General features: G+C 34.3%; 3 protein-coding genes and 1 long non-coding RNA gene across 4 annotated transcripts in view; 2 read left to right on the forward strand and 2 right to left on the reverse strand.

The window, feature by feature from the left end:
- LOC111807771 (probable galacturonosyltransferase-like 4) overlaps window positions 1-1,430 on the forward strand; it is a 2,275-nt gene extending 845 nt beyond the window's left edge. The window contains exon 2 of the mRNA XM_023693638.1: window positions 951-1,430. Coding sequence (XP_023549406.1) covers window positions 951-1,430 — 480 coding nt within the window. The remainder of the gene's footprint in view (window positions 1-950) is intronic.
- Window positions 1,431-2,479: 1,049 nt separating this feature from the next.
- Window positions 2,480-4,222, forward strand: LOC111807831 (BSD domain-containing protein 1). Its single transcript, XM_023693714.1, has one exon. The coding sequence runs from the start codon at window positions 2,685-2,687 to the stop codon at window positions 4,029-4,031; it is 1,347 nt and encodes a 448-aa protein (XP_023549482.1). The 5' UTR covers window positions 2,480-2,684; the 3' UTR covers window positions 4,032-4,222.
- Window positions 4,223-4,455: 233 nt separating this feature from the next.
- LOC111807830 lies at window positions 4,456-9,127 on the reverse strand. Its single transcript, XM_023693712.1, has 7 exons — window positions 8,324-9,127; window positions 7,310-7,458; window positions 6,222-6,339; window positions 5,867-5,983; window positions 5,585-5,700; window positions 5,354-5,508; window positions 4,456-5,231 (listed from the first exon to the last, which is right to left on the reverse strand). Exons 1-7 carry the CDS (start codon window positions 8,934-8,936, stop codon window positions 4,754-4,756), a joined length of 1,746 nt encoding a protein of 581 aa, XP_023549480.1. The 5' UTR covers window positions 8,937-9,127; the 3' UTR covers window positions 4,456-4,753.
- A 6,679-nt stretch (window positions 9,128-15,806) lies between these two features.
- On the reverse strand, window positions 15,807-19,263 carry LOC111807594. Its single transcript, XR_002816959.1, has 3 exons — window positions 19,126-19,263; window positions 16,805-16,889; window positions 15,807-16,078 (listed from the first exon to the last, which is right to left on the reverse strand). It is a non-coding gene; the product is annotated as an uncharacterized LOC111807594 (long non-coding RNA).
- Between the last annotated feature and the right edge of the window lie 289 nt (window positions 19,264-19,552).

Raw genomic sequence — 19,552 nt, forward strand, 5'->3', positions numbered from 1 at the left:
TTTTTTTTTTTTTTTTTTTTTTCCTTTTTTTTTTTTTTTTTTTTTTTTTTGTCTTTTTGGTTTTTCCAAGTCGGAGTTTGAAAATATTTTGAAGAACTGAAAAGTCTAAAATACCCCTAAGGAACTACCTATGAAATCAATAAAATATTTTTTTCTTTTTAACTTTGAACTTTAAAAAAAAAAAAAATTATTGTCCAATATATTTTAATCCAAGAAAATATTTTTGAGAAGTGAAAAGTCTAAAATACCCCTAAGGAACTTCTAGATGATGAAATTTCAACCTATGAAATTAATAAAATGTTTTTTCTTTTTAATTTTGAACTTTTAAAAACCTTTTTTTTACTGTCTAATATATTTTAATCTACATTTTATTTGGAGTTGGAAAATATTTTGGAGAAGTGAAAAGTCTAAAATACCCCTAAGGAACTCCTTGATGATGGAATTTCAACCTATGAAATCAATAAAATATTTTTTCTTTTTAATTTTGAACTTTTACAAACTTTTTTTATTGTCCAATATATTTTAATCCACAGGAAAATATTTTGGAGAAAGTGAAAAGTCTAAAATATCCCTAAGAAGCTTTTTAATGATGGAATTTCAACTTATGAAAACAATAAAATAAATTTTTTTTTTTTTAAATTAACGTTGAAAAACTTTTTTATTGCCCAACCTACTTTAATCCACATTTTATTTCTTTTTTTTTTTCAAATTGGAGTTGGAAAATATTTGGAGAAGTGAAAAGTCCAAAATATCCCTAAGGAACTTCATTCCAACCTATGAAAACAATAAAATATATTTTTAAAAATTTTGAACTTTGAATACTTTTTTTTTATTATTATCCAACACATTTTAATCCACATTTAATTTAAAAAAATAGTTCGGAGAAGTGAAAAGTCTAGAATACCCCTAAGAAAACAATAAAAAAAAAATATTATTTCATATAAACGCAGGTATTAGCAGCACCGGAGTATTGCCACGCAAACTTCACGAAGTACTTCACCGACCAATTCTGGTCGGACCGGAAGCTGTCAGAGACGTTCAGCACGCGACAGCCCTGCTACTTCAACACCGGCGTCATGGTCGTCGACATCAAAAAGTGGAGGTCCGGTAAGTTCACCCAGAAGATGGAGGACTGGATGGCAGTCCAGAAGCAGCGCCGTATCTACCACCTTGGTTCTCTCCCGCCCTTCCTCCTCGTCCTCGCCGGCGACATCCGCGCCGTCGACCACCGCTGGAACCAGCACGGCCTCGGCGGCGACAACCTCGAAGGCAAATGCCGCAGCCTCCACCCTGGTCCAATCAGCCTCCTCCACTGGAGCGGCAAGGGCAAACCCTGGCTAAGGCTAGATTCCAGGAGGCCCTGCACCGTCGATCATCTTTGGGCCCCGTACGATCTCTACCGTCCCTCCACTCATGCCTTGGAAGAGTGAATAGTGAACCGAACCGAACCGAACCGAACCGAACCGAACCGAACCGAGAAAAACCCATTTTTTTTTCTAATATGGTTGGATTTGGGGGAAATTGGCTAAGTGTTTTTTTTTTTTTTTTTTTTTTTTCTTTTTTTTTTTTTTTTTTTTTTTTTTTTTTTTTTTGTTTTTTTTTTAAGAATCAAAAGAAAGGTAAAAGGAGAGAGAGAGAAGGAAGAAGGAAGAGAAGGTGAAGATTTGCATAGGAATTATTAGCAAACTTTCTCCATTTTTCATTTATTCTCAACTTTGTTCTTCCTTCCTTCAAATTTTATATTATGTTAAACCCATTTGATGTATATATATATAAATATATATTTTTTTTTTTACATTTCTACTTCCATATATTTATTTTTATTTCCGCTTTTGCTCGGTATCGTAAAACGTTGTGATTGTTTCTTACACGAAATTAGCGTTCTAATTGTTCTTCTTAGGACTTAACGAACAAAATAATGCTAAAATCAGACTATCTGCATGATTGGAGTTTAGAACAATCGCCTTATTTTGAGATTGATCAAAATATCTTTAGGTCTCTAAACGCTTCCATCTATTTTCAGGCCAAAACTTGTCATGGAACAACGAGGTTTAACGCTATGATCCACCGTTACATCCTTGCCACTAGTTGAAAATAGTGTGGATTTATCTATGCCCTTAAAAAATTCTGTCTAAATTGATAAAAATATCTTAAATATGGTAGTCAAATTCTCGTTGCTTTTAGGGAACTTCCCTCCTGTATCAGCAAACCATCACCTAAAAAAAAAAAAAAAAAAAAAAAAAAAAAAAAAAAAAAAACTGTCTAAAAATACTCTCCCCGTTAGTTTTGAAATCAGTCTAAAAAATATATATTGAACTTTTAATAGTATTTAAAAAATACAAAAAATAAAAAATAATATATTATAAATTTTAAAATTAAAAAAAATGTAAAAATATTTATAAAGTTTTTTCTTTGGGTATAATTTAATCCAATAAAAACCCCTAAAGGGTGGAAAAACCAAACCATATAATATAAAAGCCCTAAATTGGAGATTTCCATGAGAAATAACTGAACTTTGAAATGGGATTGGGATTTCGAGCTTTGTTGATTATGGTGTGGCCTTACGTTCATCCAGATAGAGACTTCCCACCATCTTGACGAACACGAACACTGCGTCTCTTCCAAACTTCATTTTTCTCTGATCGATCTTTTGCTTAATTTCGTCGTTGTTTCGAATCTGTCAAATGAATTTCTTCAGATCGGTGTTTTCCGACGATCCCGATCCTTCGACAGTGTCCGAATCTGAACCTCAATCGCCTGAGAAGTCCTTGTTGAAAGAAGGAGAAGGAACATCGGATTCGAGTCCCCATCCGAAGTCAAGTACTGTCGCGGATTCCTCCGCGGCTGTTGAAGCTTGGAGTTTCGGTGGTCTGATCCAGACTTTGAGCGCTAAATCTGAATCGGTTATCGATACCTACCGGCGCGATCTCCAGGAATTTGGTTCGGGATTGAAGAAGGAAATTGAGGTCGCTCAAGGATCGCTGGAGACGGTAGGGCACGCCTTCGATGAATTCGGTAGCTCCGTTTTGAAAGGTACGGCTCAGATTATCGCGCAAGGTAAGGACGCGATCCTCGCTATAGATCAGGAATCTGACTCTGATAATGGTAGTAACCAAAATTTGAGTAATCAAAGAAGCCCGTGTTCCAAGCCCTACAGTAGGTTTGATTCTCAGGTTCGTTTGCTTCAAGGCGATCCGGCCACTTACTGCGAGGAACCTGAAGATGTTGGTGATTATGATCAGTGGAGATCGCAATTTGTGCTGAATGATAGGAATGAAGAAATTGAAAACTTGATGGAAGAAAATGGTGGAATAGATAATATACACAAGAAGGTTGTTCCTAATGTTGTTGATGATGAAACTTTCTGGTGTAGGTATTTTTATAAAGCGCATAAGCTTAAGCAAGCTGAGGATGTTAGGGCAAATCTTGTGAAGAGAGCTATTGCAAGGGAAGAAGAGGAGGATTTGAGTTGGGATGTGGATGACGACGACGGTGATGAGGGATACAATGAGATCAATGTCCGGTCGAAAGGGGATTCGGTGAAGAGTGAGGTTAGTAATGAAGTTCGGGGTAAAGCTACAAAGAGCGAAGAACGCAATGTCGATGAGGAAGTGAAAGATGCCAATACTGAAGTTGTGAAGAAGGAAGTTCCGGTCGATGAATTGAACGGAGGAAGCTCTGTTGATGACGACGACGGGAAGGGGGAGAAGAGTTCTCAGAAAGTCCATTTGGAAGGTGGCTCTAGGCTGAATAACAAAGATCAAGGATTGAAATCAGATATGAAGGTGGCAGTAGAGGCCAAGTCTGAACATGGCGAATCTTCGAAAGACAGTGATGTTTCAATTGTTTCGACGCAGCCTTCTATGCCCGAGGACGAAGATCTCGGGTGGGATGAGATTGAGGATCTGAGCATTATTGAGGAAAAGAAAGTAGCAACACAGGGTGGGATAGCAAATCGAGAGGAAATGCGAAAGCGACTGAGTACTGCTGAAGACGACGAAGATTTGGACTGGGGTACCGATACCGAATGACAAAACTCCTAAAGCTCGGTAAATCAAATCTATGAAAGGTTATTAACTGATTTCCTATGTTATATTTCATTTTTTTTCAAAGTGTTATTCCTTTTATCTGTTGAATGCAAAGTCTTAACTATCCTGGAAGGAATCGTGTTCGAATCAGTACTTGATTTCGTTCGTTCAATCATGGAACTCTAGAATTTGAGTCATTTATGGGTTTTCTACATCAATATGCAGACTTACCTTAGGGTCTTTAGGAAACACTCAAGAATCACTCAAAAGAGAAGCTAACCATTCGGAATTCGGGCAGTTTCTCGGGTTCTATGTATAGGCCTCTAGCTGAATATAATCAAGTATGCTAGAAAATACCATAGGTTGATTACGGTTTCAAGCACTCCCATCAAGAACTAGTGATGAATTTGAATCAACAATGCCAGGATGATAGTTAAGTTTAACCTCTAGAATAGAAGGAAAAGGAAAGATTTAAATACAATTAGTAAATACAAAATTCGAACCTAAATCCTCTAGTTCACTCTTCAAACTTTGAACCTCAACTTCATCTAAAAGAAAGAAAAGAACCCTAAGAACTTGGAAACCAAATAAATAAGCGGTTCGTGGTGTTCGGGGAGGGGATGGAATTAATAGGAAAAACTCACTCAGATCCATCAGTGAAAGGACAAGAACGCTACTTAGTAGAGTCGTGTTGCTTCGACTTCAGAACTGCTCTGATTTCAGACTCAAACACTTATGCCTGGTTGTTCGTAAGATGAGTCTGGTAGACGAGTTTCGACAGGGGAAGGTAATGCAAGGAACCGACCTTTTCTAGCGCGAGGAGGAAGATGTTTTGCTGGTTTTCTTGAATTGACAGCCCATGGTAAGAACACTCCAGTGCCATCACGTTGAGATCTTCCAGGGCTCATCACCATAGGGCGCACAGGAGCTAACATGACCACCGGTGCATGAAGGATCCCCCATTTTGGCATTACCTCCATTGCTTCATAGCCGTAGGTGGCTCCATTAGGCAAGGTGCATGTGCCAGCAACACCCGGTTGCCATAGAGTTACAGCGTTCGACATCTGCTGAGGGGTTGGTGATTGGCATTGATCGTAGTCTGGCCGAACTCGGAAGAACGTGATGGTGACCCTTTTATTAGGAGATGCACATATGACATGGCGTGCAACATCTGCACTGTTGCCCCTCATGACCAAAAGGGATCTGCAAAATTACATGCTTGTATTATGGTTTAGAAACGTGGCCACGACTCGAGTACTACGTACAAGAAACCACAACAAAAGCTAGATTTGATTGATTAGAACAACAGAGTTTAAAGGGCATACCCTTCCTTCAAGGACAGCATGAGCGGCCCCTTATAGTTGCCTTCGTTATCACTTACAATAGAACGCCCAAAAGCCATAGTTGATTCAGAAAGGAAGAGAGTGGAAATGGGTTGTTCCAAGTGTGGAGGTTTCTGGAATGGCTGTGAATACTCGCCCTACAGCACAAGCCATATTTTCAGTCATCATCAAAGAAATCAAACGTGGTTTAGAAATAGAATACAATAATAATACCTCTTCAAAGAAATTGACGAGACATCCATTTGGTCTTTTGTACTCCGGAATGAGCTGCCACTGAATGAGATGATCAATAACCGTCACAAGAAGAGGTGGAATCGGTTCTATGTTGCCTGTAAGCATGGACAATATTAGTAGAGTATTAAACAATGTTCAGATCGGCGTGTTACTAGTGCTTTTACGTATCAAACTAAACTATGTTCAGATCGGCATAGTGACCTACACCTACATCGATTTCAACATCGATTTCAACGACCTCAAATGGTTAAAATATCATACTTGTTCGGCTGTTATTGGCAGAGTCATCTCTGATCTGTCCAAAAATGGGGACGCCAAGCTGGATCATCTCTCGCCGGTTGCCTTTCACCTGCTGATTGAATAAAACAAATGTCTCTCCTGCACACGTAAAGAAGATTCAATTCAGATTCTAAACTAAGCTGAAGAAAACTATGGAGAAAGGCCTTCAAACCAGTGATACACTGTTGTTGACATCAATGTTTTTCATTAAGATGTTCATCAAATTGGGTACAGAGAGTTGCAGGAAGGGTATTGATTGTCCCTATCAGAATGGTTTTCAAGAAGTCTGATCGAAAATAGTAAATGTTGAAGCTATTAAGAGAGAGTTAATGCTAACCAGAGAGCTCCCCATTCTTTGCAGCAGAGCGAAGATCATCAACAAAGTCATTCAACTTCACCAATTCAGACTCTGTGAAAATGTTTTCATAACATTTCAATCCTTTCACAACATTCACCTGTCACCAAATGTTACAAAAAAAATGAATGATACAAATAATACAAATAAATTTGAATCTCAACTTCAAGAGAAAGAGTACGAAGTACGAAAGAGTACGAGCACCATTCTTCTGTTAGGAATCACGACTCTCCACAATGGTATGATATTGTCCACTTTGAGCATAGGCTCTCATGGCTTTGCTTTGGACTTCCCCAAAAGGCCTCATACCAATGAAGATGTATTCCTTACATATAAACCCATGATCATTTCCTAAATTAGCCCACGTGGGATTCACTCCAACAATCATCAACAATCCTCCTCTCGAACAAAGTACACTACTATGGAGCCCTCGAACAACCTCACCTTAAACAAAGTATACTACTATGGATCCCTCAAACAACCTCCTCTTAATTGAGGCACGACTCCTTCCTCAGGAGCACTCGAACAAAGTACACCCTTTGTTCTACATTTTAGTCACTTTTTTACTATACCTTCGAGGCTCACAATCTTTGTTCAATAGAGGATTCTATTGACATGAGTAAGTTTAGGGCATGGCTCTAATATCATGTTAGGAATCACGATTCTCCACAATGGTACGATACTGGCAACATTGAGTTAGCTCTCATGGCTTTGCTTTGAGCATCCTCAAAAGGCCTCATACCAATGAAAATGTATTCCTTACATAGAAACCCATGATCCTGTCAATTTTGAGTAAGCTCTCGTGGCTTTGCTTTGGGCATCCTCAAAAGGCCCCATACCAATGAAAATGTATTCCTTACATAGAAACCCATGATCCTTTCCTAGGACTCACTCCCAACAATCTTCAACATCTTCAACTTTGTTTCATTTCAAGATTAAAAATGAACAGACCAAAAAAGCTTCGGTACTAAAAAAACGTTGTAACCGACTCCTCCACACCATTCATCAACGCTCATTTTAAATTAAAAAATAAATGATGATATTTGAATTTGGGAAAAGAAAGAGCTCACCATATGGCCCTTCACTGGCTCCTTAGCGGAGAATCCTTTTGTCAACTTCATCAGCCCCGGACGTGCTTCACACTCTCCATGGTTGCTGCATATCTCAACTTCTGCAGAGCTGGCCTGCACTCCTCCTCCTCCTCCTCCCCCTTGAGATCCTGCCAAAGAACACAATAAATTACTCAACAGTTAACCAAACAAATGCATTTAATGAAATGCCCAATTTAAAATAATGGTTTTAAATTTAGTCAACTCATTGTCCGTGACAAATTTTATGCTATAACCTCTGAATTTCATAACCGTATTGAAAAATAAAATAATACATATCAAGAACCATGCTCAATAATGAAATTATTATTAAATTTGTCGCGAAAGGAATTTATTTTATTTTATTGGGGAAAGGGTTTTTGAGTAGAATATTGGACGGCTGAGATTGAAAGATGAGTATTGATTTCCATTAAACTAAGAGCTCCATCTCGAGGCGTTGCGTAGCTGTCAGTGTTCGTCATTCCAGGACTAACCGTAGAATCTTGTAACGTCTTTAACTTTTTCTGCTCACCTCGAAAATCTCAAACCCCCGGCCTAAACCTCCGGAAGATATTCGATTGGCGCTAGAAATTTATTTGTTGATTAGGATGAACAACGTAAGGATTTTGATTTTTGAGTACCTTTTTGGATGAATTTGAAGAAAGTAACTGGAAAAGAAAGAAAAAAGGGAATCCCTAAACTGATGAATTTGACGAAACAGAGTTTCTGTAGAAGATTAAATCACGGATCTGACTCTGAAATTTTTTGTTTCTGTTTGAATCTTGTGAATGTTGAAAAGAATTCTTTTCGCTGGAACAGTCGATTTGTGGACTTTTGAGAATTTTTTCGATTGAGAGTTTCGATTGTTCGCTGTTCATCAACGAAGAGATTGAATTTTCTTGAGAAATTTTGGAGAATCGATCAGAAGTTTTTGGATCAACAGAAATCAAGAATTGAAAAATGGATTAAGGATTTTGATTGATTGAGAATACTTACCTGAATCGGTTATCTCGCTTCCGATTGAATCCTCCTCTTCAATTGGAGCCAAATCCTCATTTCTTCCGCCTTCGGTTTCGTTGATCTCAATCGACATCTCTTCGATCTTCACTTTCTCATTATTCGCTTCCTCTTCGACAAATTCCTCATCCGAACACATCTTACCTCCATTTTCATCTGCTTCACTCGTCTTCTTCGCCTCCATTTCAACATCGCCGTCGTCCTCGGCCACTTCCGCCGCCTCCTCCTCCTCCTCCTCCTCCTCCTGATTCTGCTTCTTCTTCTTCTTCTTCTTCTTCTCCGCCGTCACCTTCCGGAGCTCCACCGCGACGTCGCCGATCGGATGATACTTCTGCATTTGCAGGACCGGGATCCAATTCAGCCGTCGTCTATGAATCGCACCGAACACTGCTTCGTACTCCAATCCTCCAATGTCACTCACCTGCGCCAGATGTCCACACAGCGCATCGATTATCGCGTTCGCCGCCGCAAACTCCCCTCTGAACCACCCTAACACCGCGTCCTTCGCTAATGTATCCGTCACCGCCGCCGCTGCCGCTGGCGGCATCATCACCGGCCGCGCTCGATCAGTTGCCCCCGCCGCCATCGGCATCCACCAAAACCAATTCCAATCCAAAATACTAAAATCACAAATTCAAAATTCTCTTCCTGATTCCGGATTCACCGAAATCTCGGAATGAATCGTTAATCTCCTTAATTCAACAGAGCCTCCAATCAACGCAATTATATATAAATAAAAGTAAATATCAAAATTTATGTGAAAAAAAAAGTGTAAAAGAGAGCGTTTTTTGGCAGAGAAATAAGGGAGAGGTGGTTGGGATTTTATATATGGGAATTTCTGTGACGTGGCAATTTTTTAGTGACGGTGACGTGGCAGAGCTTTTTAGAAAAATTGTTCTAAAGTTATTAATTAAATAAAGTGATTAATTTTATATGGTACTTTTATTTAAAATATAAAGAATTCTTAACATGCTGTTCTATTGCCAAATATATACAAATATATATATATTTGGATAATAACACTTTTTTGTTTTTACTTACGCTGTAGTTTCTTTTGTTTTTTTTAAGGTTGTAAAATTTTTTGTTATAAATTTTCCGCTACTTAAATGTTTGACGATACTCGAAGCACGAGCGAATACCGATAACAACCTCCGTTTTATCAATTATAGCAACTTCGACACGCAGAGTGCGAGCGACCCGTGAGCGATTGGTTAGTGACCAATAGCACCCTAATTGACGACATTCCTCTTGAAGCACGAGCGAATACCGATAACAACCTCCATTTTATCAATTATAGCAACTTCGACACGCAGAGTGCGAGCGACCCATGAACGATTGGTTAGTGACCAATAGCACCCTAATCGACGACATTCCTCTCCACGGCTAACACTCGAGGAACAATGGGACACTCCATACGGACCACCTCTCTGATTATTCCTGTTCGATGGGCCGGTTCTACATCTATAATCTTAAATATGTTTTTCTACTCAATATGATGACACGTTCCATATACACAAGATTTATTATATATTTTTTAATTAAATTAATAGAACTAAAAAAATTAATTAAACATTTAATTTAATAATAGGAAAGGTACAAAACAAAAATAGAAATGAGTGGGTAGAATTCAAATTTGATTTGAGAGCTTCCAATAACATACATTATTTTTCTAATTATATTGTAACAACCAAAATTTAATATAATTAAAAAAAAAAGTAATATAATTTAATGTCTCAAACGTTGAATTTAGATCATAATGACTCAATCTTTAAATAACGGCCAGCGGCGTAGCTGGAGTTAATTTTGAAACAAAAAGCACATGCATTTCCGATAATTGAAATGAGTTATGTTCATTGCACGAGTATACCAAATTTATGGTTTTTGAAACATTTCATGCTCGAATTGAATCAAAATTTGAAATTCATATTCGGTACCTGATAACTAGCTCAACCAATCAATAATTCGACCCGGGTCACTGAATTCTTTTATTTAGAAGTTACCTTCCATATTTACTCATTTTATTATAGCATTTATATTTATTTTATTTTTTTATTTTATGATTTTTATCCAAAAAAAAATGAATAAATTGGTTAAGAAAAAAAAAATTAATGAAAAGAAAAGCAGAAGAAGGTCAAGGGAAATGGAATCATGCTGACGCAAATAATAAATAAATATATTTTCATTATTAGTTTTTTTTTTTTTTTTTAAAAAAAAAACAGCAAACAATTAAATGATGATGAATAACTAAGAATATGACATGTGTGTGTGGGCCCCACACAAGGGTATTAGTTTCCCACCGTCAACGCTATCTGCCCCTTCGGTTAGTGAAATAGTGACCGAGGGCGAAAAAGGACCATTCAACGCCCCCTCCCTTCAATATTATAATAATATATATATATATATATATATATATATATTTTTTTTTTTTTTAAATAATTATTTTCTGTCGATAATTGAGTCCTTAATATTTTAATTACATTTATAAAAATAGATGTAAATAAAATGTTAAAATGTAATTTAATTTTAACGATCAAAATAAATTTTTTAAATAAAAATTAATATTTTTGAATAGATTAAAATAATATTATATAAATAGATAAATGACATCATATATTGAATATTTTTATTCATTTATTTATTGATTGGACTTTGTAGCTTAAAAAACGGGAGCCATGTTGTTTGATTCTTTAAATGGGATATTAAAAGTGAATTAAATAAAAATAAAATAAACCAGACGATCTGACTTTGGTTTTTTGGTTTTTTTTTAAATAAATATATAATAGAAAAAATGATTTATTTTAGTTTTTAATTTGGAGACATTTTGTGATGTCATCAATTTTATTTAATGTAATTACTAAAATAGCCTTGAAAAAATAAGGTTACTCTTTGAATTAATCTAAAATTCTCTCTCTTTTTTATAATATTAAATGGTTTAAGATATTAATTAAAGCATGACGACTTCCTTCCATGCGTAAATAAATTATGGAATTTATATTTGATAAATATTTTAGTTTTTATTTCGTTTTTTTAAATAATAATAATAATTTATAGCACGATTATGAACTTGAACATGTATGAGTATAATTAATTTAAACACATGTTCCTGGTTCTAGAGGTCGAGATTTTTAAATTATGCTCAAAATNACTTGAACATGTATGAGTATAATTAATTTAAACACATGTTCCTAGTTCTAGAGGTCGAGATTTTTAAATTATGCTCAAAATGAAATAATAATAATAATTATTATTATTATTGAGAAATTATGTATGCAACCCCAAAGCTATTTCCGTAGAGCTCCCTTACATTTAATGGTAGCATTTAATTGAAATACCAAATGCTTTGAATATTTTTTTGATTTATTTATGAATATTATAGAATTATTTCTAATTTAAATATTTATTTTGGGAGATTATTATTATTAAATATTATTTGGATTTTTTACCCATTAATGATACCTTAATCAATTAAATTATATTAAATTAGGCGGGTTAATTTGTAAACATTAAAATTATTTAGGATATATTACTTTTTTTTTTTAAATAAAAATTATACATATATATTTTTCTAATTTATTATGATGTTTTAAATATTTTAATATGAATTTATATATATACTCGGGAGGTTGGAGATTAAAATAGTAGATGGGAACAGGAGTAGGGAAGGCTTCTCCGTTCCCGCATCGTTCTATAGACATCTCTATAGCAGCTACTCGAGGTAGCTCGATAATTATAATTTATAAAAGTAAAACTATACCTATATCGTAAAGTCTGATTAAAAAAATTCCGTTTTGATGTTCCAATTTTCTTGGATTCACATATGACATTAAATTTGGTGGGACAATTTACATAATTCCATTTTGAATATGGTGGTTTAGATATTGAAGGCCAATCTTTGAAAATTGAGGAGCACCTACCTTAGTCTAAATTTGACAGTAATGTAGCTTTATAAAATATTTGTGACAAATAAAAAAAACATATTTAATTAATATTTCCTCTTTCGTTTAAAAACCTTGTCGTTTATGTAAAATTACACAATTGCCCTTGGTTCTGATCTTTTGTTTATCGTATATATATTTTGGGAGTATATGTTTTAACCAGTTGAATTATATTTCAGGGTGCACCTTTTTTTTTTCAGTAGCTCAATCATAAGAACTTTATAGTTAAGTGTGTTTGTTTGGAACAACTTTACCTCGGGTAACCTTTTGAGAATGTTCCTAGGATGCATGCGAGTGAGAACAAAACATGCTGGAAGTACTCGTGTTGGTCTGAGTATGGGTCATCATATTTTTTTCTTTCACAAATTATTTTTTATCAAAGAAGAAAAAACATGGTTGGAGTTTCAATCTCGATCACGAGATATGTTTATGTCATGTCTAAGATGAGTCTTGTCTCATAATTACGAGAATAGACAACCATGATCAAGCTGGTGGATAACTCTTTTTGAAATATTTATTTTTCTATTATCGTGAAAAAAAAAAAAAAAAAAAAAGACGAGAATCGAGCTCATTTATATTAAGAAAAATGTAGTCGAACCATGAATAAAAGTGAAAGTAATGAATAAAGATAGATAAGGAATGAATAAAGCTAAATTAATCAAAGTGAAATGACACATTCCAACATTTAGGTATTGAGATTTATATAATTTTTAATTTTTAATATTATATATTTTTTTGGAGAATAACAAGAAAAACCTTATTAAAAAGAAACTCATATTTAGATTTAATTTTTTTAAATTAAAAAAAGTAAATAAATAAATAATTTTTTACTATAAATTTTAAAATTTCGATCCTAAACTTAGACATAAATTATTGCAACATTTTTTTTATGTTTAAAGTGGAAATTGATAAAATTTAGTTCTATTTATTTAATGAAAAATGATAATAAAATAATAAAAAATAACTTTTTCCACGTGGAAATTTTCATAAATTAATATATAATTTAAATAAGAAAATAGATCTCAAAATAATGAAAAAAAAAAACCAAATTAATTCATGAATATCATGTGACTATTTTGTGATTGCATATAAAGTCTTTTCTTTTGGATTTTTTTTAATATATATATATATTAATTTTATCCAATTAAATCTTAAATTTAAATTAGGAGTAAAATTAAATAATAAGAAAATTGATGAATTGTTTATATTTTAATTACATTTTTGTATTTTATTGTAATTTTTTTTTAAAAAGTAATTTTTAAAATGAAATTCCACAAAAGAGATTTGAATTTTAACTTTTGGGAAGTTATTAATAAAAAAATTTAAAGTAAAAAGAGATGAAAATGTGTTTTTACAAAAGTGCCCCCAAAGAAGGCATTTGTTAATAAATTTGATGCAATGATTCGAAGGGGTAAAAGGGAATAACTTTATCCATTCAACATTACGTGTCAAACCATCTTTTGGGGTTTTGAATTAATACCTTTTGAATCATATTCTATTCTATTTCCTTTATTTATCTATTTAATAAATAATCAATTTTTTTTAATATAAAACTATTTATTTATTTTTGAAAAAAAGACCATTAGTTTATTATTATTATTTTTAAATATTTATCCTGTAATAACCTTTTCATATGAATTTTGAAAATATGTCCTTAATTATTATTATTATTACTCAATTTTTTATTAATAAATAAAATTTCAATGACGAATAAAGGATAATTTTGTAATTTTATTTAAAAAGATAGAGATTAAATTATTGGCAATAAATATAAATTTTAAATTGCTTTTAAAAATCAAAAGCATATAATTTTCTTACTTTTATCAAAAGATTAAATGAACTTTTTAAAACTATGTATTAATGAATACCAAAGATTCCTTTATATTATTTTTCAATCATTATTGATTCATGAATTTCCCATATAAATAAATAAATAAATAATCACAAATTCCTTTTCTTTTTGTTGGCATAAAGGAATCCCCTTTCAGTTTAAAGACGAGACAGTTATTCCCGTTCTTATTCTCTTGCTAGGTTTGTAATCATACGTTTGATGCACCGGATTTAGAATCCAGATACGACACCTGTTTAGGGAATGATCATGGGTAATCAAAGAATACTATCTCTATTGGTTTGAGGCCTTTTAGGAAGTCGAAAGCAAAGTCATCAGAGCTTATACTCAAAATGGACAATGTCATACCATGGTGAAGAGTCGTGTTCATTTAACACTGATACAACCACGTTAATATTAGAGGACAATAATTTTTTTAAACAGTTTTTAACCATCAAATCTTTAAGATCACTCTCGTTTAGAAATGGTCTCGACTTATTCATACTTATTTACTCGAACGTTTTGATAATTTAGAATTTATACTTTTTATGTTGGACGGAATAAAAGATATTAGAGGATAATAATTTTGAGGTAAGATCTTATCTTAGGCACAAGTAGGCAAAAAATAATAATAATAATAATAATAAATAAATAAAATAAAATAATTCAAAATTAGTTAAAAAGTTTCAAGATTTATATATATATTTTATAGATAGATTTAAGCAATAAACAAAAAAAAAACCTTTTAAAATAATAATTTTTTTCACTAATTATTAGATTTTTTTTTTCAAGAAATTCAAAAACACAAAAAGGCATGATTTCCATTGCCCTTTCATTTCAATTCATTTCAATTAATTTCAATTCAAAAGTCAAGGGGTTGAATTTTAATAAATTAATTAAAATAAATAATAAAAACCAATTTCCCATTTTCTTTTATAATATTCTACAAAGTCAAATTCCCATTTCAAAAAACCTTTACTTTATGTTTTTTTTTTCTTTTTCTTTTTGTCTCTTTTTGTAATTTGATTGTTATGGTCATCTCGAGCTATCATAACATCATTTGCAAACATTTTAATCTCTTAAAACATTTCTCAATCAAATTTAATTTTACGTTCTTTGTTCATTCTGAACTCTTCGATAAATTCTTATTGGTTGTTGGTATGAATGTCTACCTTTACTATTGATCGAGAATTTTATAAATTTGATAAATGGGCATAACTGTTATGTGTCGAAAATATTTTAATCAGTACTAAAATAACATCATAATAACTAAAGGAAAAAAAAGACTCTATTTCAACTAAGATGGAAGAAATTATTGAGAGTGATAAGCCACCATCATATTGTCGGAATTAGTAACAATGGAAGAACAATGTGTGGTTCCATAAATAATTTATTTGAAAGAAAGCAAAGAACCTGCTCGTAAAACATGAATCATTTGAGGTATACACGTGAAATTTTTTGTTTCGTGGCCCGAAACGGAACATACTTCTTTGTATCTAATCCCTCAAAAACCTAACTAGGAATCTTGAGGCAAAAACGTTGTTCTTTCTCTCTATAAATGCTTTTACAAGCTTTTATGTGGAGGGAAGAACAGCATCTAACAAAGAAAGGTTGAAAGAGATAAAATATTTTGAGCCATCCAAAGTGAGTGGAAGTGATTATATTCACAACTTTATGCTATGCTGCAAACTATTGAAACAAGTGATCAGAATTGATCTACACCGTTGAACATGAAGAGCAAAAGAAAGTAGAAAGATTTGGATTCCTTTGCATTATGGCGTTGGAGCTCTGCTTGAAAGAGAAGTTTAACCACATTTGGTTCATATGTGTACTTCATTTCTCTTCTACTTTTTATATTCTTTCTTAAAACGTCTCGCTAGAATGTTTTCCTTTCTTCATTGTAACTAAATTCGGAAGAAACACCCGACCCTACGGTGTATGGTAGCATAACCAACATGCTCAGATAAGTCTCTGTAATGTGAAAAACTTAAAACGTTATAATGATTAAGATTTAAGAACGTTCTTTTCGATGATTTTGCTATGTTGATCTAATGGAAAAGTAAAATCATGCTATAAAGCATTTTTTCCGCTCTACAAATTGCTAACTTGTCTAATCTCATCTCCTTCAAAAGACCAGTTTTTGTACTAAAAAGTCTATTGAAAACTAGACAAAATAGTAAGCATCCTTTTGACCAACAAGGAAACTAAAAACAAAAACATCGTAAAGTCAAGCCTAAACACCTTAAAGTTGGTCCTGTAACAGCCTAAACCCACCGCTAATAGATATTGTCCGTTTTGGCTCGTTACGTATCGTCGTCAACCAAACGGTTTTAAAACGCGTCTGCTAGGGAGAGGTTTCCACGCTCTTATAATGAATGTTTCGTTCCCCTCTCCAACCGATCTGGGATCTCACAATCTACTCCCTTGGGGCCCAGCGTACTCGCTGGCACATCGCCTGATGCCTGGTTCTGATACCATTTGTAACAGCCTAAGCCCACCGCTAGCACATATGTCATATTTGGCCCGTTACGTATTGTTGTCATACTCACAATTTTAAAATGCGTCTACTAGAGAGAGGTTTTCACACTCTTATAATGAATGGTTCATTCCCCTCTCCAATCGATGTGGATCTCATAATTTCTTAATTTAAAATCGAGACACCAACCTGGTCTAGAAAGAGAATGAAGAAGAGCGAACCTTATTGATCCACCTGTGTCTATTTCATACAATTCAGTGGGCCTCAGATGCCACCAACCAACCAATGAAGCCTAAAGGAATGTACCTAACATTAAGCAATAAAAAACACTTTACATTATTTCTATTGATTTCATGTTACATCATACGCTGTAAAATCATACAAACAACAATAAACAATAAACAATGAACATCATTCAATATTTTAACATTTTTATGTTTTGAAAAATCCATGAAGTGGATACCCATCATTATGTGCTAGGTGACAAGTTTGAACCAGAAAAAGGAGCTGAGAAATTAGAAGATGGAAACCAGGACTAGACATCTCTTCTGTCTTGTACACCTCTTTAATAATTCAACAACAATTTATTAATGAAAACCTGAGAAATGTGGGGGAGACTATAGGTTTGATTCTTCATGCTGATGACATGATTGTTTAATTTATTAAACGGCCCTTTCACTCGGCACCGTCATATCACTAAGGTTGAATTTCGTCCTTGTTCGATGAGTGAGTTTTGTAGTCAAGTTCCCTTTTGCCTTTGCACTCGAGGGCCCATCTCTATCCTTTTGGGAGACCTATGCCTCATAGAAACTATCTACTTGAGACTGTCCCTAGGTCCGTATGTCCTTGGGCCCATCTCTATCCTTTTGGGAGGCCTACGCCTCATAGAAACTATCTACTTGAGACTGTCCCTAGGTCCGTATGTCCTGACACAAGGTTAGAATTCTAGCTCTTTCAGAGTGAGACAATCTCTATCCTTTTGGGAGGCCTACGCCTCATAGAAACTATCTACTTGAGACTGTCCCTAGGTCCGTATGTCCTGACACAAGGTTAGAATTCTAGCTCTTTCAGAGTGAGACAATCTCTATCCTTTTGGGAGGCCTACGCCTCATAGAAACTATCTACTTGAGACTGTCCCTAGGTCCGTATGTCCTGACACAAGGTTAGAATTCTAGCTCTTTCAGAGTGAGACAATCTCTATCCTTTTGGGAGGCCTACGCCTCATAGAAACTATCTACTTGAGACTGTCCCTAGGTCCGTATGTCCTGACACAAGGTTAGAATTCTAGCTCTTTCAGAGTGAGACAATCTCTATCCTTTTGGGAGGCCTACGCCTCATAGAAACTATCTACTTGAGACTGTCCCTAGGTCCGTATGTCCTGACACAAGGTTAGAATTCTAGCTCTTTCAGAGTGGTATCTCACTGATGGCTTAAAGCTCCGGAAAGGGGCCTTCTTCGCCCTCCACAAGGTTATAAACTAGATTTCAGCCTATTTCATAAAATTTTCCACAATAGAAAGCCATAAATAAAGAAATTGGAGTATATATATCGTGTCATCTTTGAATGGTCCGAGAAATTGGGAATGTTTTGAATTGTAGTTTTCTCATATATATGTTTGGTTGATATCTATTTGATCTATGAAGTTTCAAAAGATACAGGCTTACATAAACAGAACAACCTCCTGGGCTTTATTATAAGTTCGTGATGAGGACCTTGAGCTATTAAATCATTAATCCTAATGTTTTTTGAAATGATTCAAAAAGACCCTGCCACTCTAGGGAAACATGCGTCCAACACGAACACATGGTGATTGGTGTCCGACACACAATGAAGGGTATCCGGTTAACCAAAGTAAGAGAGTGCGTGGCAAGACTTCCATATTAACGGTATACCAAATATAACCGCTCAACTTCACCGCTAATTCAAATGGTTCTCTTTTAACTTTTCCTTCAAGGTTTTAAAACGTATCTACTAGGAAGAGGTTTCCACGTCCTAACAAGGAATGCTTCATTCCCTTCTCCAACCGATATGGGATCTCATAATCCACCCCCTTGGAGGCCCGACGTCCTCGCTGGCACATTGTCCGGTGTTTGACTATAGTACCATTTGTAATAGCTCAAGACCACCGTTAGTAATTATTATCCTCTTTAGTCTTTTCCTTCAAGGTTTTAAAACGCGTCTACTAGGGGAGGTTTCCACACCCTTATAAATCATGTTTCATTCATCTCTCTAATCGATGGGATCTCACAATCTACTACTAGTGGTAGGCTTTGGCTGTTACATAAACCTACTTTCAAAATTGATTACACTCAACATTGTCAACAAAACACGAGCAAAAACGAAGAAACAACGGAACATTCTGAAAGATCATCTTACGAGGACTGAAATGAGAGATTAGAACACTAACAACCGCAAGGGCGGACCCTGAAATCAATCACAGTATATTGCACCACAAAATCGATCTCACTCAAACTATAACTTTGGGAAATAGAAAGCAGAGCAAATGATAGATGTATCTTTACTAAAACAGCGAAATGCATACCCAAATCCTTCAGTGAGTACGCGTATCCCGGCATGTCAATCGCGCTTTACCGTACAGACTCCATTGATGTCTGCAACCATGTGGATGATGATCGATGAGCACGATGAATGAGCCGCACACACACCTATGAGTTGAGAATACAAAATCGAGACCGTTTTGGGGTTGGAAATCGGATTTGGGCATCATAATTAGTAACTCAAATTTTACTAATTTTTTTGGTAATGTTTATCATATTTAGAATAATTTTAACTTTTATGCTAAATTCAACCCTTTTATTTAAAAAAATATATTCACGTATATTTATGTTATTTAGCAAAAATTAATAATTGAACTTTGTGTTGGATTAAAGTCCCACATCGACTAATTTAGAAAATAATCATGTATTTATAATCAATAAATACTATATTTATTGGTATAAAACTTTTTG

This window comes from Cucurbita pepo, chromosome LG12 (genome assembly GCF_002806865.2).
Source record: "Cucurbita pepo subsp. pepo cultivar mu-cu-16 chromosome LG12, ASM280686v2, whole genome shotgun sequence".
Classification (NCBI taxonomy): Eukaryota; Viridiplantae; Streptophyta; class Magnoliopsida; order Cucurbitales; family Cucurbitaceae; genus Cucurbita; species Cucurbita pepo.